The sequence below is a fragment of the Diprion similis genome, chromosome 11 (genome assembly GCF_021155765.1).
Source record: "Diprion similis isolate iyDipSimi1 chromosome 11, iyDipSimi1.1, whole genome shotgun sequence".
Lineage (NCBI taxonomy): Eukaryota > Metazoa > Arthropoda > Insecta > Hymenoptera > Diprionidae > Diprion > Diprion similis.
Genome location: NC_060115.1, coordinates 6,363,452 through 6,387,322, shown reverse-complemented (window position 1 = coordinate 6,387,322; position 23,871 = coordinate 6,363,452). Strand labels below are relative to the sequence as shown.

The 23,871-nt window shown below is 41.4% G+C and overlaps 1 protein-coding gene across 2 annotated transcripts in view; it reads right to left on the bottom strand.

The window, feature by feature from the left end:
- Positions 1 to 334: 334 nt before the first annotated feature.
- LOC124412721 (calcium/calmodulin-dependent protein kinase type II subunit beta-like) overlaps positions 335 to 23,871 on the bottom strand; it is a 48,687-nt gene continuing 25,150 nt past the window's right edge. For both annotated transcript variants that reach the window (XM_046892842.1, XM_046892843.1), the window contains one exon: positions 335 to 2,660. In XM_046892842.1, the coding sequence (XP_046748798.1) occupies positions 1,220 to 2,660 (1,441 nt within the window). In that variant the 3' untranslated portion in view covers positions 335 to 1,219. The remainder of the gene's footprint in view (positions 2,661 to 23,871) is intronic.

The following is a 23,871-nucleotide window of genomic DNA, read 5'->3' as shown; positions in this document are numbered from 1 at the left end:
AGGGATGTGACGAAAAGGTTGAGAGTCACCGGTTTTCTCCTAAACTGCTAGACTAGCTCGAGATCTATTCGGGCTCCCATGCGTCTCAGGGCCAATATAGTGTTGACCGCCTTCACCCATCGCTTCTTGATAACGTAACGCTTCAGGCGAACCTTCGATATCGGATTGTCGAGCGCCGCCTCCAGCCACCGATGTTCCACCAACTGGTCTGCCCTCGGCCGTTTCCTGCATATATAAAACTTAGTTTCGATTCTTGGTCTCACAAAAGGCAAGTACGTATATCACGCTCTTATTCTATTTATCGCTTATTTGTCCGTTTTTTTCCTTATCTTGGTACCCTTCAATAAACTACCCAACTACTGTGTATTTCTATACGCTAGAATAACTTGTCTGCATTTCTCTAGTTCGTTAGTATTCGTTAAAGTGATGAGTCTTACGAACCACTGTAGACATATTATTAGGTCTAATATGTATTGCTTTAAAGCGACGGGGCCGAGTAAAAATATTCATTTTGAATTTCTATTTCCTCGGTGCCTTATGCAAGAAAATAATTATAAAGGTCGTTTATGTAGCTGTTTGTTATTATCTTTATCTAACGAAGCTGAGCGACATTTTCGTCACTATATACAGTTCAAGTTTCGAGTCATCTGTTCGAAGAATAAAAAGTCTTTATTCTGCATAACTTCTGGTACAGCTCTCGTGTCATGAACGGTGAAAAATACATGTATATTATATAGTACAGGTAATACGATATACCCTTCGTTCTGTATTTAGACATGTAAACAATACTTTTCGTATATTTATATAATATATTATATTTATTATTTAACTACATTTCCGGGTATTATCAATAAGTTTCGATTAACTCGACATTAATTAATTGAACTGCTCGATTTATGAATTGCACCTAAATTCACTAGTTCAACTACAATACCTACAGCGTGCAATATCAAAAAAGCCGTACAAAACACCCTCCTAGAGTGTAACTCGCATATGCAAAACGAGGAAGTACGATGCTACGGTTAATAATTAGGCAAGTGAGAATCGAGCAGTTGGCGAACGAAGGATCATTCTATTACGGTCAACTATGTATTTCGTTTGCTTTGTTCGGGCTAGAACAGTTGAAATGGCGAATAGGCAAAGCCGCGAGTAAACCGCGACGGTACAGAGAACGAAGAGTCGAGGCGTTTGCAGTGACAGGGAGGGACGGTGCCCCCAGTCAGCGGTGGACCGAGGGCGTCGGGTCGCCAGGGGGCGGTTTTTGCTGTTCAGACTGGAAGTACTCGGCCAAGGAGTTCATTGAGCGCCTGGCGACGGATTCTTCGCCGCACCAGTCGAGGCTGACCGACTTCCGGCCAATGCCGTTCTGCCGAGTTCCGGCCTGCCCGTTGTCCCACTCCTCGAGTAACTGCAGAAGTAGGTTCTTCGTACTCGTTGGTTCATCAAGGTTCAGGTTCCGGTGCAAATCCCGGAGATTGGATATCCGCGGTACGTCACGACCGGACTCCGTGAACCGGTGCAGCTTCGCTCGACGCCACGGAGGCGTCAGGTCGACCTCCTTCGCGGCGATTACAGTAGGCGGCACTCTGATCGGCATCGGTTCGGTGGTACGATTGTCCTGCAGCCTCGAGGTTTCCGAGGAAGAGGAGGAGGATATCGTGGAGGAATTGAAGGAGGAGAAGCAGCTCGTCCGCACGAGGGGAGTGCGTGTTCTCCACCCGGAATCGGTCTTTTCTATGGCTTTGACGCTGGCCGTGGTGTTCTGGTGTTCCGAAAGGATGGCGTCGCTTCGCTCTGGGGGGCGCCGAGTTTTCCTGGTCTTTGGACCAAAACCAGGGGTGACGTCGACGGAGCCCTCCTTCGGGTTGACGAATTTTCCCACCCCGCCAAAAGCTGTGCCGTTGGTCTTTCTCTGCCTAACGATCCTCGATAGTTTCTCGGATATTTCGTTTCCCCGCGCTGCCGGGGATGGCTCGGCAGGCCTGACCTCTGCGCTCTTCTCAACGCCGCTCGGCTTCCGCCTTCCATCCGCTTCCAGGTGGCTACCGATCGACGCAGATTCGACCACCATGGCGGGAGAACGCGGCGCCGCCCCCTCGACGTTGGGCCCCGAAAGACGCGGGCCCAACGCGATGGCGCGTAGGTGCTCCGACAGCTTGATTATCTCCTCGGCGAGCACGATCTGCGCGGCCGGATCCCGCTGCTTCTCGGTACCCGTCCCCGTCCCCTCTGAGGCCCGCCTATCAAAGGCCCCCCTCGACCCAGACCCCGGTACTGTGAGCAAGATCGTGTTGTCCCCGTTTACCGAGTCCCCGGAACTCCATAGGCTTCCGCACGGCGAGGGACTCTGGCCCCGCGTTGATATCGACTCGAGACCGCCGGCGAGGGACTCCCCAAGGTCCGCTGCTTCCGGTCGCAGGCAACCCGGGCAAAATGCCGCGTCAACCGCGTACGGACTGTCGGGGTGCTCGCGCCACCGTTCCACGAACAGCCTCAGATTGTCCTTGGTTACCTCGAGCTCCTCCCTCGCCCCATTCCTGATCTCGCTATCTTTCGCCAGCACTACTTCCGGCTGAGGGGAAATCTTGGGACTAGGGGCGGGGGGGCTCTTCCGGGTCAGCCAGGCGTGAGCGCGGCACTGCGACGCCGAAGCGCGCCCCCTGAAAGACAACACGACAAGGGAATTTAGTTTTATTTTTACGGAATAACTGACAATGCGCAACTCCTCCGGCTCATTTGACACAGCGTGCAGGGTTTTGGAAAAAGTGAAACATTCGACGCAAAGTTTTAAATACCAGAAGTACGTCAACCCGAACAGCAAACATAATCTATTCTAATAATGAAAATACATTATTTGACAAACGAAACGCTAACGTGGCAATCTGGAAAGGAGTACGATAATATAAAAAGATGAACATCTAGAACAGCGTATGGTCAACAGCTGAGGAAATGCGGATAAATTTTTCGTTTTCTGGATGTAGCTGTTAAACAGTTACTCGCAGCAACTTGCGACTGCGCACAATCGATTTCTCTGGCGAAATTACGTCAATGTGGAACCTCAATAAATTTATTGCAGCATTCTTCAAGATCGTCCGAAAATGGATAGAAATAAACATGAAGGGGTTATTTTTACTTTTATCGCGTGGTTTTTGGCGCGAAAAATTTTTGAGCTCAGATTCATTTTGATTGAATCATTCTGGACTAATGAGAGCCCCAGAATGAAAGAAAAAAGCGTAGGACCAAGAGCAGAGAAACTACGAGAAAAATCTTTTGTTTTGGCTGCAACTCTTGATATGTTGTTCACAGCACATTCGGACTGCGCGTAACCGATTTCTCTCGTAAAATTACGTCAAAATGATGCATTAGAGAATTGATTCCAGCATCTTTCGAAATAGTCTAGAATTGGAGCGGCAAAATGCGAGGGTCTTAGCCTTAATTTTTGTGTAATTTTTAAAGGTAGATATTTTTTATCTTGGAATTAATTTGTATGACGATTTCCAGACAAATTGGACCCTCAGGATGACGGAAGAGACGTCTTGCGCAATGTGCGATCAACAGCTGAGGAAACTCGACGAAATTTTTGGCTGTTACTCAGGATCCACTGCTCGGAACAAGATGGATTCATTAAAACGAACCCTTCAAAACTAATTCAAATCAAGGATTGCAAAATGTGTATTTTGTCAAAAGCAAATACAGTCGAATACTAGTTCAGCGGGTGGGTTTATTGCTTCAGCGAAGCTAGGATAAAATCAGCTTTATTTTCGTGTTGAAAATGTGGTTTTATTCCCGACTGAACTGGGGCGCTTCATTGAAATGAAAAGTAGTTACCGCATCAACCTGAAAAAGTAATACTTTGCAAATGAGAAAAATGAATGAACGAGGGAATGAAATGCTACTTTTAACGGTCTTTTGATGACAATAAAGTGACCGGTACAGTCGACTCAGTTATAAACAGTGTTTAAAGCATCGTAGGAACACAAGCTGGAAAAGTACGTTGCAAATACGGAAGAATTTATTTGTGGATTTATTTTAATCTAAGTTACTTGTATTGGAGAAAGTATCGATCATGATGAATCTGATACTGCAAACGTGCGTTGCATCTGTACACGACTGGAACTTAATCCATACTTACATGCAACAACAATAAACGCGTTGAACAACAATTTGCGTATTATTTTTGAGGTAACGTCCGTTGCACTTGTGATTCCTCATACAATAGTCAGACTTCTTATGTTACGTGGGACCATGTTCTCTTCATTCCATTTTATACCTCGCTTTGTTGATATTTAGAAATTAATTGAAGTACTTTACACTGACGCTCTAACACTTGTATTAGAATTAAGGGATATTGAATAAACTGTACCACTACTAAAACTGAAACTATAACGCTGTGAATTTGTGATTTTTCTCCTGGACCTATTGAATACCCAGTAAAAACTTTCAAACGTTCGGCTATGACTCTTGATCGGCTGGTCACAGTATATTCAGATTGGGCGGAGTCGATTCCTCACGGCGAATGACATGGAAATGGTGCATCGAAGAATTGTTTCCTGCATTTTGTGGATTTATCAGCTGAGTTCCTGAAGGGTAAATCTTTGTTATTGTGGGTCGTTTGAGTTATGTCTGGAGTTCGATGAGAATGACCCTGTCTAAAGTGATTAAAGCCCCAGGAACTCAGAGAACGAATGGTAAGATGGTAAGGCCAGCAGCAGAAAGATGACGACTAGAATATTGAGTTTTTCAGTCGTAACTTTTCGGGCGTTGCTCACAGCGGATTGGGAACTCAATCAATTTCTATCGCAAAATTACAACTGAATAGTTATAACGCAATAACAGTATTGAATTGATTGCAGTACTTTTCGGAGTCGTCAAAATTTTCGCCGTGAATCCAAAGAAGTTAGCCTTACTTTTTTTGCGATTTTTGGTCTCCGAATTGATTTGTATGACCGTTTCTAGACTAATTGGGACCCCAGGAACTCAAAAAACACATTAAAAAGAGCGTAGGAACAACAGCAGAGAAATGACGATAAAAATCTGCAGTTTTTCGGCTGTAACTTTTGATCCGTTTCTCGCAGCGTATTGGGACTGCGCTCAATCGATTTCTCTCGCAAAATTACGTCGGAATGGTGCCCTACAGAATTAATTGCAGCACTTTTTAAAATGGTCAAAATTTTCGTCAAAAATCCAAAGGGGTTAACCTTACTTTTTTTGCGATTTTTGGAGCCGAAAATTTCTGGTTTCCGAATTGATTTGTATGACCGTTTCTTGACTAATTGGGACCCCAGGAACTCAAAAAACACATTAAAAAGAGCGTAGGAACAACAGCAGAGAAATGACGATGAAAATCTGCAGTTTTTCGGCTGTAACTTTTGATCCGTTTCTCGCAGCGTATTGGGACTGCGCTCAATCGATTTCTCTCGCAAAATTACGTCGGAATAGTGCCCTACAGAATTAATTGCAGCACTTTTCAAAATGGTCGAAATTTTCGTCAAAAATCCAAAGGGGTTAACCTTACTTTTTTTGCGATTTTTGGAGCCGAAAATTTCTGGTCTCCGAATTGATTTGTATGACCGTTTCTTGACTAATTGGGACCCCAGGAACTCAAAAAACACAGTAAAAAGAGCGTAGGAACAACAGCAGAGAAATGACGATGAAAATCTGCAGTTTTTCGGCTGTAACTTTTGATCCGTTTCTCGCAGCGTATTGGGACTGCGCTCAATCGATTTCTCTCGCAAAATTACGTCGGAATAGTGCCCTACAGAATTAATTGCAGCACTTTTCAAAATAGTCGAAATTTTCGTCAAAAATCCAAAGGGGTTAACCTTACTTTTTTTGCGATTTTTGGAGCCGAAATGTTCTGGTCTCCGAATTGATTTGTATGACCGTTTCTTGACTAATTGGGACCCCAGGAACTCAAAAAACACATTAAAAAGAGCGTAGGAACAACAGCAGAGAAATGACGATGAAAATCTGCAGTTTTTCGGCTGTAACTTTTGATCCGTTTCTCGCAGCGTATTGGGACTGCGCTCAATCGATTTCTCTCGCAAAATTACGTCGGACTAGTGCCCTACAGAATTAATTGCAGCACTTTTCAAAATGGTCGAAATTTTCGTCAAAAATCCGAAGGGGTTAACCTTACTTTTTTTGCGATTTTTGGAGCCGAAAATTTCTGGTCTCCGAATTGATTCGTATGACCGTTTCTAGACTAATTGGGACCCCAGGAACTCAAAAAACACATTAAAAAGAGCGTAGGAACAACAGCAGAGAAATGACGATGAAAATCTGCAGTTTTTCGGCTGTAACTTTTGATCCGTTTCTCGCAGCGTATTGGGACTGCGCTCAATCGATTTCTCTCGCAAAATTACGTCGAAATAGTGCCCTACAGAATTAATTGCAGCACTTTTCAAAATGGTCGAAATTTTCGTCAAAAATCCAAAGGGGTTAACCTTACTTTTTTTGCGATTTTTGGAGCCGAAAATTTCTGGTCTCCGAATTGATTTGTATGACCGTTTCTTGACTAATTGGGACCCCAGGAACTCAAAAAACACATCAAAAAGAGCGTAGGAACAACAGCAGAGAAATGACGATGAAAATCTGCAGTTTTTCGGCTGTAACTTTTGATCCGTTTCTCGCAGCGTATTGGGACTGCGCTCAATCGATTTCTCTCGCAAAATTACGTCGGAATAGTGCCCTACAGAATTAATTGCAGCACTTTTCAAAATAGTCGAAATTTTCGTCAAAAATCCAAAGGGGTTAACCTTACTTTTTTTGCGATTTTTGGAGCCGAAAATTTCTGGTCTCCGAATTGATTTGTATGACCGTTTCTTGACTAATTGGGACCCCAGGAACTCAAAAAACACATTAAAAAGAGCGTAGGAACAACAGCAGAGAAATGACGATGAAAATCTGCAGTTTTTCGGCTGTAACTTTTGATCCGTTTCTCGCAGCGTATTGGGACTGCGCTCAATCGATTTCTCTCGCAAAATTACGTCGGAATAGTGCCCTACAGAATTAATTGCAGCACTTTTCAAAATGGTCGAAATTTTCGTCAAAAATCCAAAGGGGTTAACCTTACTTTTTTTGCGATTTTTGGAGCCGAAAATTTCTGGTCTCCGAATTGATTTGTATGACCGTTTCTTGACTAATTGGGACCCCAGGAACTCAAAAAACACATTAAAAAGAGCGTAGGAACAACAGCAGAGAAATGACGATGAAAATCTGCAGTTTTTCGGCTGTAACTTTTGATCCGTTTCTCGCAGCGTATTGGGACTGCGCTCAATCGATTTCTCTCGCAAAATTACGTCGGAATAGTGGCCTACAGAATTAATTGCAGCACTTTTCAAAATGGTCGAAATTTTCGTCAAAAATCCAAAGGGGTTAACCTTACTTTTTTTGCGATTTTTGGAGCCGAAAATTTCTGGTCTCCGAATTGATTTGTATGACCGTTTCCTGACTAATTGGGACCCCAGGAACTCAAAAAACACATTAAAAAGAGCGTAGGAACAACAGCAGAGAAATGACGATGAAAATCTGCAGTTTTTCGGCTGTAACTTTTGATCCGTTTCTCGCAGCGTATTGGGACTGCGCTCAATCGATTTCTCTCGCAAAATTACGTCGGAATAGTGCCCTACAGAATTAATTGCAGCACTTTTCAAAATGGTCGAAATTTTCGTCAAAAATCCAAAGGGGTTAACCTTACTTTTTTTGCGATTTTTGGAGCCGAAAATTTCTGGTCTCCGAATTGATTTGTATGACCGTTTCTTGACTAATTGGGACCCCAGGAACTCAAAAAACACATTAAAAAGAGCGTAGGAACAACAGCAGAGAAATGACGATGAAAATCTGCAGTTTTTCGGCTGTAACTTTTGATCCGTTTCTCGCAGCGTATTGGGACTGCGCTCAATCGATTTCTCTCGCAAAATCACGTCGGAATAGTGCCCTACAGAATTAATTGCAGCACTTTTCAAAATGGTCGAAATTTTCGTCAAAAATCCAAAGGGGTTAACCTTACTTTTTTTGCGATTTTTGGAGCCGAAAATTTCTGGTCTCAGAATTGATTTGTATGACCGTTTCTTGACTAATTGGGACCCCAGGAACTCAAAAAACACATCAAAAAGAGCGTAGGAACAACAGCAGAGAAATGACGATGAAAATCTGCAGTTTTTCGGCTGTAACTTTTGATCCGTTTCTCGCAGCGTATTGGGACTGCGCTCAATCGATTTCTCTCGCAAAATTACGTCGGAATAGTGGCCTACAGAATTAATTGCAGCACTTTTCAAAATAGTCGAAATTTTCGTCAAAAATCCAAAGGGGTTAACCTTACTTTTTTTGCGATTTTTGGAGCCGAAAATTTCTGGTCTCCGAATTGATTTGTATGACCGTTTCTTGACTAATTGGGACCCCAGGAACTCAAAAAACACATTAAAAAGAGCGTAGGAACAACAGCAGAGAAATGACGATGAAAATCTGCAGTTTTTCGGCTGTAACTTTTGATCCGTTTCTCGCAGCGTATTGGGACTGCGCTCAATCGATTTCTCTCGCAAAATTACGTCGGAATAGTGCCCTACAGAATTAATTGCAGCACTTTTCAAAATGGTCGAAATTTTCGTCAAAAATCCAAAGGGGTTAACCTTACTTTTTTTGCGATTTTTGGAGCCGAAAATTTCTGGTCTCCGAATTGATTTGTATGACCGTTTCTTGACTAATTGGGACCCCAGGAACTCAAAAAACACATTAAAAAGAGCGTAGGAACAACAGCAGAGAAATGACGATGAAAATCTGCAGTTTTTCGGCTGTAACTTTTGATCCGTTTCTCGCAGCGTATTGGAACTGCGCTCAATCGATTTCTCTCGCAAAATTACGTCGGAATAGTGCCCTACAGAATTAATTGCAGCACTTTTCAAAATGGTCGAAATTTTCGTCAAAAATCCAAAGGGGTTAACCTTACTTTTTTTGCGATTTTTGGAGCCGAAAATTTCTGGTTTCCGAATTGATTTGTATGACCGTTTCTTGACTAATTGGGACCCCAGGAACTCAAAAAACACATTAAAAAGAGCGTAGGAACAACAGCAGAGAAATGACGATGAAAATCTGCAGTTTTTCGGCTGTAACTTTTGATCCGTTTCTCGCAGCGTATTGGGACTGCGCTCAATCGATTTCTCTCGCAAAATTACGTCGGAATAGTGCCCTACAGAATTAATTGCAGCACTTTTCAAAATGGTCGAAATTTTCGTCAAAAATCCAAAGGGGTTAACCTTACTTTTTTTGCGATTTTTGGAGCCGAAAATTTCTGGTCTCCGAATTGATTTGTATGACCGTTTCTTGACTAATTGGGACCCCAGGAACTCAAAAAACACATTAAAAAGAGCGTAGGAACAACAGCAGAGAAATGACGATGAAAATCTGCAGTTTTTCGGCTGTAACTTTTGATCCGTTGCTCGCAGCGTATTGGGACTGCGCTCAATCGATTTCTCTCGCAAAATTACGTCGGAATAGTGCCCTACAGAATTAATTGCAGCACTTTTCAAAATGGTCGAAATTTTCGTCGAAAATCCAAAGGGGTCAACCTTACTTTTTTTGCGATTTTTGGAGCCGAAAATTTCTGGTCTCCGAATTGATTTGTATGACCGTTTCTTGACTAATTGGGACCCCAGGAACTCAAAAAACACATTAAAAAGAGCGTAGGAACAACAGCAGAGAAATGACGATGAAAATCTGCAGTTTTTCGGCTGTAACTTTTGATCCGTTTCTCGCAGCGTATTGGGACTGCGCTCAATCGATTTCTCTCGCAAAATTACGTCGGAATAGTGCCCTACAGAATTAATTGCAGCACTTTTCAAAATGGTCGAAATTTTCGTCAAAAATCCAAAGGGGTTAACCTTACTTTTTTTGCGATTTTTGGAGCCGAAAATTTCTGGTCTCCGAATTGATTTGTATGACCGTTTCTTGACTAATTGGGACCCCAGGAACTCAAAAAACACATTAAAAAGAGCGTAGGAACAACAGCAGAGAAATGACGATGAAAATCTGCAGTTTTTCGGCTGTAACTTTTGATCCGTTTCTCGCAGCGTATTGGGACTGCGCTCAATCGATTTCTCTCGCAAAATCACGTCGGAATAGTGCCCTACAGAATTAATTGCAGCACTTTTCAAAATGGTCGAAATTTTCGTCAAAAATCCAAAGGGGTTAACCTTACTTTTTTTGCGATTTTTGGAGCCGAAAATTTCTGGTCTCCGAATTGATTTGTATGACCGTTTCTTGACTAATTGGGACCCCAGGAACTCAAAAAACACATCAAAAAGAGCGTAGGAACAACAGCAGAGAAATGACGATGAAAATCTGCAGTTTTTCGGCTGTAACTTTTGATCCGTTTCTCGCAGCGTATTGGGACTGCGCTCAATCGATTTCTCTCGCAAAATTACGTCGGAATAGTGCCCTACAGAATTAATTGCAGCACTTTCCAAAATAGTCGAAATTTTCGTCAAAAATCCAAAGGGGTTAACCTTACTTTTTTTGCGATTTTTGGAGCCGAAAATTTCTGGTCTCCGAATTGATTTGTATGACCGTTTCTTGACTAATTGGGACCCCAGGAACTCAAAAAACACATTAAAAAGAGCGTAGGAACAACAGCAGAGAAATGACGATGAAAATCTGCAGTTTTTCGGCTGTAACTTTTGATCCGTTTCTCGCAGCGTATTGGGACTGCGCTCAATCGATTTCTCTCGCAAAATTACGTCGAAATAGTGCCCTACAGAATTAATTGCAGCACTTTTCAAAATGGTCGAAATTTTCGTCAAAAATCCAAAGGGGTTAACCTTACTTTTTTTGCGATTTTTGGAGCCGAAAATTTCTGGTCTCCGAATTGATTTGTATGACCGTTTCTTGACTAATTGGGACCCCAGGAACTCAAAAAACACATTAAAAAGAGCGTAGGAACAACAGCAGAGAAATGACGATGAAAATCTGCAGTTTTTCGGCTGTAACTTTTGATCCGTTTCTCGCAGCGTATTGGGACTGCGCTCAATCGATTTCTCTCGCAAAATTACGTCGGAATAGTGGCCTACAGAATTAATTGCAGCACTTTTCAAAATAGTCGAAATTTTCGTCAAAAATCCAAAGGGGTTAACCTTACTTTTTTTGCGATTTTTGGAGCCGAAAATTTCTGGTCTCCGAATTGATTTGTATGACCGTTTCCTGACTAATTGGGACCCCAGGAACTCAAAAAACACATTAAAAAGAGCGTAGGAACAACAGCAGAGAAATGACGATGAAAATCTGCAGTTTTTCGGCTGTAACTTTTGATCCGTTTCTCGCAGCGTATTGGGACTGCGCTCAATCGATTTCTCTCGCAAAATTACGTCGGAATAGTGCCCTACAGAATTAATTGCAGCACTTTTCAAAATGGTCGAAATTTTCGTCAAAAATCCAAAGGGGTTAACCTTACTTTTTTTGCGATTTTTGGAGCCGAAAATTTCTGGTCTCCGAATTGATTTGTATGACCGTTTCTTGACTAATTGGGACCCCAGGAACTCAAAAAACACATTAAAAAGAGCGTAGGAACAACAGCAGAGAAATGACGATGAAAATCTGCAGTTTTTCGGCTGTAACTTTTGATCCGTTTCTCGCAGCGTATTGGGACTGCGCTCAATCGATTTCTCTCGCAAAATTACGTCGGAATAGTGCCCTACAGAATTAATTGCAGCACTTTTCAAAATGGTCGAAATTTTCGTCAAAAATCCAAAGGGGTTAACCTTACTTTTTTTGCGATTTTTGGAGCCGAAAATTTCTGGTCTCCGAATTGATTTGTATGACCGTTTCTTGACTAATTGGGACCCCAGGAACTCAAAAAACACATTAAAAAGAGCGTAGGAACAACAGCAGAGAAATGACGATGAAAATCTGCAGTTTTTCGGCTGTAACTTTTGATCCGTTTCTCGCAGCGTATTGGGACTGCGCTCAATCGATTTCTCTCGCAAAATCACGTCGGAATAGTGCCCTACAGAATTAATTGCAGCACTTTTCAAAATGGTCGAAATTTTCGTCAAAAATCCAAAGGGGTTAACCTTACTTTTTTTGCGATTTTTGGAGCCAAAAATTTCTGGTCTCCGAATTGATTTGTATGACCGTTTCTTGACTAATTGGGACCCCAGGAACTCAAAAAACACATCAAAAAGAGCGTAGGAACAACAGCAGAGAAATGACGATGAAAATCTGCAGTTTTTCGGCTGTAACTTTTGATCCGTTTCTCGCAGCGTATTGGGACTGCGCTCAATCGATTTCTCTCGCAAAATTACGTCGGAATAGTGCCCTACAGAATTAATTGCAGCACTTTTCAAAATGGTCGAAATTTTCGTCAAAAATCCAAAGGGGTTAACCTTACTTTTTTGCGATTTTTGGAGCCGAAAATTTCTGGTCTCCGAATTGATTTGTATGACCGTTTCTTGACTAATTGGGACCCCAGGAACTCAAAAAACACATTAAAAAGAGCGTAGGAACAACAGCAGAGAAATGACGATGAAAATCTGCAGTTTTTCGGCTGTAACTTTTGATCCGTTTCTCGCAGCGTATTGGGACTGCGCTCAATCGATTTCTCTCGCGAAATTACGTCGGAATAGTGCCCTACAGAATTAATTGCAGCACTTTTCAAAATGGTCGAAATTTTCGTCAAAAATCCAAGGGGGTTAACCTTACTTTTTTTGCGATTTTTGGAGCCGAAAATTTCTGGTCTCCGAATTGATTTGTATGACCGTTTCTTGACTAATTGGGACCCCAGGAACTCAAAAAACACATTAAAAAGAGCGTAGGAACAACAGCAGAGAAATGACGATGAAAATCTGCAGTTTTTCGGCTGTAACTTTTGATCCGTTTCTCGCAGCGTATTGGGACTGCGCTCAATCGATTTCTCTCGCAAAATTACGTCGGAATAGTGCCCTACAGAATTAATTGCAGCACTTTTCAAAATGGTCGAAATTTTCGTCGAAAATCCAAAGGGGTCAACCTTACTTTTTTTGCGATTTTTGGAGCCGAAAATTTCTGGTCTCCGAATTGATTTGTATGACCGTTTCTTGACTAATTGGGACCCCAGGAACTCAAAAAACACATTAAAAAGAGCGTAGGAACAACAGCAGAGAAATGACGATGAAAATCTGCAGTTTTTCGGCTGTAACTTTTGATCCGTTTCTCGCAGCGTATTGGGACTGCGCTCAATCGATTTCTCTCGCAAAATTACGTCGGAATAGTGCCCTACAGAATTAATTGCAGCACTTTTCAAAATGGTCGAAATTTTCGTCAAAAATCCAAAGGGGTTAACCTTACTTTTTTTGCGATTTTTGGAGCCGAAAATTTCTGGTCTCCGAATTGATTTGTATGACCGTTTCTTGACTAATTGGGACCCCAGGAACTCAAAAAACACATTAAAAAGAGCGTAGGAACAACAGCAGAGAAATGACGATGAAAATCTGCAGTTTTTCGGCTGTAACTTTTGATCCGTTTCTCGCAGCGTATTGGGACTGCGCTCAATCGATTTCTCTCGCAAAATTACGTCGGAATAGTGCCCTACAGAATTAATTGCAGCACTTTTCAAAATGGTCGAAATTTTCGTCAAAAATCCAAAGGGGTTAACCTTACTTTTTTTGCGATTTTTGGAGCCGAAAATTTCTGGTCTCCGAATTGATTTGTATGACCGTTTCCTGACTAATTGGGACCCCAGGAACTCAAAAAACACATTAAAAAGAGCGTAGGAACAACAGCAGAGAAATGACGATGAAAATCTGCAGTTTTTCGGCTGTAACTTTTGATCCGTTTCTCGCAGCGTATTGGGACTGCGCTCAATCGATTTCTCTCGCAAAATTACGTCGGAATAGTGCCCTACAGAATTAATTGCAGCACTTTTCAAAATGGTCGAAATTTTCGTCAAAAATCCAAAGGGGTTAACCTTACTTTTTTTGCGATTTTTGGAGCCGAAAATTTCTGGTCTCCGAATTGATTTGTATGACCGTTTCTTGACTAATTGGGACCCCAGGAACTCAAAAAACACATTAAAAAGAGCGTAGGAACAACAGCAGAGAAATGACGATGAAAATCTGCAGTTTTTCGGCTGTAACTTTTGATCCGTTTCTCGCAGCGTATTGGGACTGCGCTCAATCGATTTCTCTCGCAAAATCACGTCGGAATAGTGCCCTACAGAATTAATTGCAGCACTTTTCAAAATGGTCGAAATTTTCGTCAAAAATCCAAAGGGGTTAACCTTACTTTTTTTGCGATTTTTGGAGCCAAAAATTTCTGGTCTCCGAATTGATTTGTATGACCGTTTCTTGACTAATTGGGACCCCAGGAACTCAAAAAACACATCAAAAAGAGCGTAGGAACAACAGCAGAGAAATGACGATGAAAATCTGCAGTTTTTCGGCTGTAACTTTTGATCCGTTTCTCGCAGCGTATTGGGACTGCGCTCAATCGATTTCTCTCGCAAAATTACGTCGGAATAGTGCCCTACAGAATTAATTGCAGCACTTTTCAAAATGGTCGAAATTTTCGTCAAAAATCCAAAGGGGTCAACCTTACTTTTTTGCGATTTTTGGAGCCGAAAATTTCTGGTCTCCGAATTGATTTGTATGACCGTTTCTTGACTAATTGGGACCCCAGGAACTCAAAAAACACATTAAAAAGAGCGTAGGAACAACAGCAGAGAAATGACGATGAAAATCTGCAGTTTTTCGGCTGTAACTTTTGATCCGTTTCTCGCAGCGTATTGGGACTGCGCTCAATCGATTTCTCTCGCAAAATTACGTCGGAATAGTGCCCTACAGAATTAATTGCAGCACTTTTCAAAATGGTCGAAATTTTCGTCAAAAATCCAAGGGGGTTAACCTTACTTTTTTTGCGATTTTTGGAGCCGAAAATTTCTGGTCTCCGAATTGATTTGTATGACCGTTTCTTGACTAATTGGGACCCCAGGAACTCAAAAAACACATTAAAAAGAGCGTAGGAACAACAGCAGAGAAATGACGATGAAAATCTGCAGTTTTTCGGCTGTAACTTTTGATCCGTTTCTCGCAGCGTATTGGGACTGCGCTCAATCGATTTCTCTCGCAAAATTACGTCGGAATAGTGCCCTACAGAATTAATTGCAGCACTTTTCAAAATGGTCGAAATTTTCGTCGAAAATCCAAAGGGGTCAACCTTACTTTTTTTGCGATTTTTGGAGCCGAAAATTTCTGGTCTCCGAATTGATTTGTATGACCGTTTCTTGACTAATTGGGACCCCAGGAACTCAAAAAACACATTAAAAAGAGCGTAGGAACAACAGCAGAGAAATGACGATGAAAATCTGCAGTTTTTCGGCTGTAACTTTTGATCCGTTTCTCGCAGCGTATTGGGACTGCGCTCAATCGATTTCTCTCGCAAAATTACGTCGGAATAGTGCCCTACAGAATTAATTGCAGCACTTTTCAAAATGGTCGAAATTTTCGTCAAAAATCCAAAGGGGTTAACCTTACTTTTTTTGCGATTTTTGGAGCCGAAAATTTCTGGTCTCCGAATTGATTTGTATGACCGTTTCTTGACTAATTGGGACCCCAGGAACTCAAAAAACACATTAAAAAGAGCGTAGGAACAACAGCAGAGAAATGACGATGAAAATCTGCAGTTTTTCGGCTGTAACTTTTGATCCGTTTCTCGCAGCGTATTGGAACTGCGCTCAATCGATTTCTCTCGCAAAATTACGTCGGAATAGTGCCCTACAGAATTAATTGCAGCACTTTTCAAAATGGTCGAAATTTTCGTCAAAAATCCAAAGGGGTTAACCTTACTTTTTTTGCGATTTTTGGAGCCGAAAATTTCTGGTCTCCGAATTGATTTGTATGACCGTTTCTTGACTAATTGGGACCCCAGGAACTCAAAAAACACATTAAAAAGAGCGTAGGAACAACAGCAGAGAAATGACGATGAAAATCTGCAGTTTTTCGGCTGTAACTTTTGATCCGTTTCTCGCAGCGTATTGGGACTGCGCTCAATCGATTTCTCTCGCAAAATTACGTCGGAATAGTGCCCTACAGAATTAATTGCAGCACTTTTCAAAATGGTCGAAATTTTCGTCAAAAATCCAAAGGGGTTAACCTTACTTTTTTTGCGATTTTTGGAGCCGAAAATTTCTGGTCTCCGAATTGATTTGTATGACCGTTTCTTGACTAATTGGGACCCCAGGAACTCAAAAAACACATTAAAAAGAGCGTAGGAACAACAGCAGAGAAATGACGATGAAAATCTGCAGTTTTTCGGCTGTAACTTTTGATCCGTTGCTCGCAGCGTATTGGGACTGCGCTCAATCGATTTCTCTCGCAAAATTACGTCGGAATAGTGCCCTACAGAATTAATTGCAGCACTTTTCAAAATGGTCGAAATTTTCGTCGAAAATCCAAAGGGGTCAACCTTACTTTTTTTGCGATTTTTGGAGCCGAAAATTTCTGGTCTCCGAATTGATTTGTATGACCGTTTCTTGACTAATTGGGACCCCAGGAACTCAAAAAACACATTAAAAAGAGCGTAGGAACAACAGCAGAGAAATGACGATGAAAATCTGCAGTTTTTCGGCTGTAACTTTTGATCCGTTTCTCGCAGCGTATTGGGACTGCGCTCAATCGATTTCTCTCGCAAAATTACGTCGGAATAGTGCCCTACAGAATTAATTGCAGCACTTTTCAAAATGGTCGAAATTTTCGTCAAAAATCCAAAGGGGTTAACCTTACTTTTTTTGCGATTTTTGGAGCCGAAAATTTCTGGTCTCCGAATTGATTTGTATGACCGTTTCTTGACTAATTGGGACCCCAGGAACTCAAAAAACACATTAAAAAGAGCGTAGGAACAACAGCAGAGAAATGACGATGAAAATCTGCAGTTTTTCGACTGTAACTTTTGATCCGTTTCTCGCAGCGTATTGGGACTGCGCTCAATCGATTTCTCTCGCAAAATCACGTCGGAATAGTGCCCTACAGAATTAATTGCAGCACTTTTCAAAATGGTCGAAATTTTCGTCAAAAATCCAAAGGGGTTAACCTTACTTTTTTTGCGATTTTTGGAGCCGAAAATTTCTGGTCTCCGAATTGATTTGTATGACCGTTTCTTGACTAATTGGGACCCCAGGAACTCAAAAAACACATCAAAAAGAGCGTAGGAACAACAGCAGAGAAATGACGATGAAAATCTGCAGTTTTTCGGCTGTAACTTTTGATCCGTTTCTCGCAGCGTATTGGGACTGCGCTCAATCGATTTCTCTCGCAAAATTACGTCGGAATAGTGCCCTACAGAATTAATTGCAGCACTTTCCAAAATAGTCGAAATTTTCGTCAAAAATCCAAAGGGGTTAACCTTACTTTTTTTGCGATTTTTGGAGCCGAAAATTTCTGGTCTCCGAATTGATTTGTATGACCGTTTCTTGACTAATTGGGACCCCAGGAACTCAAAAAACACATTAAAAAGAGCGTAGGAACAACAGCAGAGAAATGACGATGAAAATCTGCAGTTTTTCGGCTGTAACTTTTGATCCGTTTCTCGCAGCGTATTGGGACTGCGCTCAATCGATTTCTCTCGCAAAATTACGTCGAAATAGTGCCCTACAGAATTAATTGCAGCACTTTTCAAAATGATCGAAATTTTCGTCAAAAATCCAAAGGGGTTAACCTTACTTTTTTTGCGATTTTTGGAGCCGAAAATTTCTGGTCTCCGAATTGATTTGTATGACCGTTTCTTGACTAATTGGGACCCCAGGAACTCAAAAAACACATTAAAAAGAGCGTAGGAACAACAGCAGAGAAATGACGATGAAAATCTGCAGTTTTTCGGCTGTAACTTTTGATCCGTTTCTCGCAGCGTATTGGGACTGCGCTCAATCGATTTCTCTCGCAAAATTACGTCGGAATAGTGGCCTACAGAATTAATTGCAGCACTTTTCAAAATAGTCGAAATTTTCGTCAAAAATCCAAAGGGGTTAACCTTACTTTTCTTGCGATTTTTGGAGCCGAAAATTTCTGGTCTCCGAATTGATTTGTATGACCGTTTCCTGACTAATTGGGACCCCAGGAACTCAAAAAACACATTAAAAAGAGCGTAGGAACAACAGCAGAGAAATGACGATGAAAATCTGCAGTTTTTCGGCTGTAACTTTTGATCCGTTTCTCGCAGCGTATTGGGACTGCGCTCAATCGATTTCTCTCGCAAAATTACGTCGGAATAGTGCCCTACAGAATTAATTGCAGCACTTTTCAAAATGGTCGAAATTTTCGTCAAAAATCCAAAGGGGTTAACCTTACTTTTTTTGCGATTTTTGGAGCCGAAAATTTCTGGTCTCCGAATTGATTTGTATGACCGTTTCTCGACTAATTGGGACCCCAGGAACTCAAAAAACACATTAAAAAGAGCGTAGGAACAACAGCAGAGAAATGACGATGAAAATCTGCAGTTTTTCGGCTGTAACTTTTGATCCGTTTCTCGCAGCGTATTGGGACTGCGCTCAATCGATTTCTCTCGCAAAATTACGTCGGAATAGTGCCCTACAGAATTAATTGCAGCACTTTTCAAAATGGTCGAAATTTTCGTCAAAAATCCAAAGGGGTTAACCTTACTTTTTTTGCGATTTTTGGAGCCGAAAATTTCTGGTCTCCGAATTGATTTGTATGACCGTTTCTTGACTAATTGGGACCCCAGGAACTCAAAAAACACATTAAAAAGAGCGTAGGAACAACAGCAGAGAAATGACGATGAAAATCTGCAGTTTTTCGGCTGTAACTTTTGATCCGTTTCTCGCAGCGTATTGGGACTGCGCTCAATCGATTTCTCTCGCAAAATTACGTCGGAATAGTGCCCTACAGAATTAATTGCAGCACTTTTCAAAATGGTCGAAATTTTCGTCAAAAATCCAAAGGGGTTAACCTTACTTTTTTTGCGATTTTTGGGGCCGAAAATTTCTGGTCTCCGAATTGATTTGTATGACCGTTTCTTGACTAATTGGGACCCCAGGAACTCAAAAAACACATTAAAAAGAGCGTAGGAACACAGCAGAGAAATGACGATGAAAATCTGCAGTTTTTCGGCTGTAACTTTTGATCCGTTTCTCGCAGCGTATTGGGACTGCGCTCAATCGATTTCTCTCGCAAAATTACGTCGGAATAGTGCCCTACAGAATTAATTGCAGCACTTTTCAAAATGGTCGAAATTTTCGTCAAAAATCCAAAGGGGTTAACCTTACTTTTTTTGCGATTTTTGGAGCCGAAAATTTCTGGTCTCCGAATTGATTTGTATGACCGTTTCTTGACTAATTGGGACCCCAGGAACTCAAAAAACACATTAAAAAGAGCGTAGGAACAACAGCAGAGAAATGACGATGAAAATCTGCAGTTTTTCGGCTGTAACTTTTGATCCGTTTCTCGCAGCGTATTGGGACTGCGCTCAATCGATTTCTCTCGCAAAATTACGTCGGAATAGTGCCCTACAGAATTAATTGCAGCACTTTTCAAAATGGTCGAAATTTTCGTCAAAAATCCAAAGGGGTTAACCTTACTTTTTTTGCGATTTTTGGAGCCGAAAATTTCTGGTCTCCGAATTGATTTGTATGACCGTTTCTTGACTAATTGGGACCCCAGGAACTCAAAAAACACATTAAAAAGAGCGTAGGAACAACAGCAGAGAAATGACGATGAAAATCTGCAGTTTTTCGGCTGTAACTTTTGATCCGTTTCTCGCAGCGTATTGGGACTGCGCTCAATCGATTTCTCTCGCAAAATTACGTCGGAATAGTGCCCTACAGAATTAATTGCAGCACTTTTCAAAATGGTCGAAATTTTCGTCAAAAATCCAAAGGGGTTAACCTTACTTTTTTTGCGATTTTTGGAGCCGAAAATTTCTGGTCTCCGAATTGATTTGTATGACCGTTTCTTGACTAATTGGGACCCCAGGAACTCAAAAAACACATTAAAAAGAGCGTAGGAACAACAGCAGAGAAATGACGATGAAAATCTGCAGTTTTTCGGCTGTAACTTTTGATCCGTTTCTCGCAGCGTATTGGGACTGCGCTCAATCGATTTCTCTCGCAAAATTACGTCGGAATAGTGCCCTACAGAATTAATTGCAGCACTTTTCAAAATGGTCGAAATTTTCGTCAAAAATCCAAAGGGGTTAACCTTACTTTTTTTGCGATTTTTGGAGCCGAAAATTTCTGGTCTCCGAATTGATTTGTATGACCGTTTCTTGACTAATTGGGACCCCAGGAACTCAAAAAACACATTAAAAAGAGCGTAGGAACAACAGCAGAGAAATGACGATGAAAATCTGCAGTTTTTCGGCTGTAACTTTTGATCCGTTGCTCGCAGCGTATTGGGACTGCGCTCAATCGATTTCTCTCGCAAAATTACGTCGGAATAGTGCCCTACAGAATTAATTGCAGCACTTTTCAAAATGGTCGAAATTTTCGTCGAAAATCCAAAGGGGTCAACCTTACTTTTTTTGCGATTTTTGGAGCCGAAAATTTCTGGTCTCCGAATTGATTTGTATGACCGTTTCTTGACTAATTGGGACCCCAGGAACTCAAAAAACACATTAAAAAGAGCGTAGGAACAACAGCAGAGAAATGACGATGAAAATCTGCAGTTTTTCGGCTGTAACTTTTGATCCGTTGCTCGCAGCGTATTGGGACTGCGCTCAATCGATTTCTCTCGCAAAATTACGTCGGAATAGTGCCCTACAGAATTAATTGCAGCACTTTTCAAAATGGTCGAAATTTTCGTCGAAAATCCAAAGGGGTCAACCTTACTTTTTTTGCGATTTTTGGAGCCGAAAATTTCTGGTCTCCGAATTGATTTGTATGACCGTTTCTTGACTAATTGGGACCCCAGGAACTCAAAAAACACATTAAAAAGAGCGTAGGAACAACAGCAGAGAAATGACGATGAAAATCTGCAGTTTTTCGGCTGTAACTTTTGATCCGTTTCTCGCAGCGTATTGGGACTGCGCTCAATCGATTTCTCTCGCAAAATTACGTCGGAATAGTGCCCTACAGAATTAATTGCAGCACTTTCCAAAATAGTCGAAATTTTCGTCAAAAATCCAAAGGGGTTAACCTTACTTTTTTTGCGATTTTTGGAGCCGAAAATTTCTGGTCTCCGAATTGATTTGTATGACCGTTTCTTGACTAATTGGGACCCCAGGAACTCAAAAAACACATTAAAAAGAGCGTAGGAACAACAGCAGAGAAATGACGATGAAAATCTGCAGTTTTTCGGCTGTAACTTTTGATCCGTTTCTCGCAGCGTATTGGGACTGCGCTCAATCGATTTCTCTCGCAAAATTACGTCGAAATAGTGCCCTACAGAATTAATTGCAGCACTTTTCAAAATGGTCGAAATTTTCGTCAAAAATCCAAAGGGGTTAACCTTACTTTTTTTGCGATTTTTGGAGCCGAAAATTTCTGGTCTCCGAATTGATTTGTATGACCGTTTCTTGACTAATTGGGACCCCAGGAACTCAAAAAACACATTAAAAAGAGCGTAGGAACAACAGCAGAGAAATGACGATGAAAATCTGCAGTTTTTCGGCTGTAACTTTTGATCCGTTTCTCGCAGCGTATTGGGACTGCGCTCAATCGATTTCTCTCGCAAAATTACGTCGGAATAGTGGCCTACAGAATTAATTGCAGCACTTTTCAAAATAGTCGAAATTTTCGTCAAAAATCCAAAGGGGTTAACCTTACTTTTTTTGCGATTTTTGGAGCCGAAAATTTCTGGTCTCCGAATTGATTTGTATGACCGTTTCCTGACTAATTGGGACCCCAGGAACTCAAAAAACACATTAAAAAGAGCGTAGGAACAACAGCAGAGAAATGACGATGAAAATCTGCAGTTTTTCGGCTGTAACTTTTGATCCGTTTCTCGCAGCGTATTGGGACTGCGCTCAATCGATTTCTCTCGCAAAATTACGTCGGAATAGTGCCCTACAGAATTAATTGCAGCACTTTTCAAAATGGTCGAAATTTTCGTCAAAAATCCAAAGGGGTTAACCTTACTTTTTTTGCGATTTTTGGAGCCGAAAATTTCTGGTCTCCGAATTGATTTGTATGACCGTTTCTTGACTAATTGGGACCCCAGGAACTCAAAAAACACATTAAAAAGAGCGTAGGAACAACAGCAGAGAAATGACGATGAAAATCTGCAGTTTTTCGGCTGTAACTTTTGATCCGTTTCTCGCAGCGTATTGGGACTGCGCTCAATCGATTTCTCTCGCAAAATTACGTCGGAATAGTGCCCTACAGAATTAATTGCAGCACTTTTCAAAATGGTCGAAATTTTCGTCAAAAATCCAAAGGGGTTAACCTTACTTTTTTTGCGATTTTTGGAGCCGAAAATTTCTGGTCTCCGAATTGATTTGTATGACCGTTTCTTGACTAATTGGGACCCCAGGAACTCAAAAAACACATTAAAAAGAGCGTAGGAACAACAGCAGAGAAATGACGATGAAAATCTGCAGTTTTTCGGCTGTAACTTTTGATCCGTTTCTCGCAGCGTATTGGGACTGCGCTCAATCGATTTCTCTCGCAAAATCACGTCGGAATAGTGCCCTACAGAATTAATTGCAGCACTTTTCAAAATGGTCGAAATTTTCGTCAAAAATCCAAAGGGGTTAACCTTACTTTTTTTGCGATTTTTGGAGCCAAAAATTTCTGGTCTCCGAATTGATTTGTATGACCGTTTCTTGACTAATTGGGACCCCAGGAACTCAAAAAACACATCAAAAAGAGCGTAGGAACAACAGCAGAGAAATGACGATGAAAATCTGCAGTTTTTCGGCTGTAACTTTTGATCCGTTTCTCGCAGCGTATTGGGACTGCGCTCAATCGATTTCTCTCGCAAAATTACGTCGGAATAGTGCCCTACAGAATTAATTGCAGCACTTTTCAAAATGGTCGAAATTTTCGTCAAAAATCCAAAGGGGTTAACCTTACTTTTTTGCGATTTTTGGAGCCGAAAATTTCTGGTCTCCGAATTGATTTGTATGACCGTTTCTTGACTAATTGGGACCCCAGGAACTCAAAAAACACATTAAAAAGAGCGTAGGAACAACAGCAGAGAAATGACGATGAAAATCTGCAGTTTTTCGGCTGTAACTTTTGATCCGTTTCTCGCAGCGTATTGGGACTGCGCTCAATCGATTTCTCTCGCAAAATTACGTCGGAATAGTGCCCTACAGAATTAATTGCAGCACTTTTCAAAATGGTCGAAATTTTCGTCAAAAATCCAAGGGGGTTAACCTTACTTTTTTTGCGATTTTTGGAGCCGAAAATTTCTGGTCTCCGAATTGATTTGTATGACCGTTTCTTGACTAATTGGGACCCCAGGAACTCAAAAAACACATTAAAAAGAGCGTAGGAACAACAGCAGAGAAATGACGATGAAAATCTGCAGTTTTTCGGCTGTAACTTTTGATCCGTTTCTCGCAGCGTATTGGGACTGCGCTCAATCGATTTCTCTCGCAAAATTACGTCGGAATAGTGCCCTACAGAATTAATTGCAGCACTTTTCAAAATGGTCGAAATTTTCGTCGAAAATCCAAAGGGGTCAACCTTACTTTTTTTGCGATTTTTGGAGCCGAAAATTTCTGGTCTCCGAATTGATTTGTATGACCGTTTCTTGACTAATTGGGACCCCAGGAACTCAAAAAACACATTAAAAAGAGCGTAGGAACAACAGCAGAGAAATGACGATGAAAATCTGCAGTTTTTCGGCTGTAACTTTTGATCCGTTTCTCGCAGCGTATTGGGACTGCGCTCAATCGATTTCTCTCGCAAAATTACGTCGGAATAGTGCCCTACAGAATTAATTGCAGCACTTT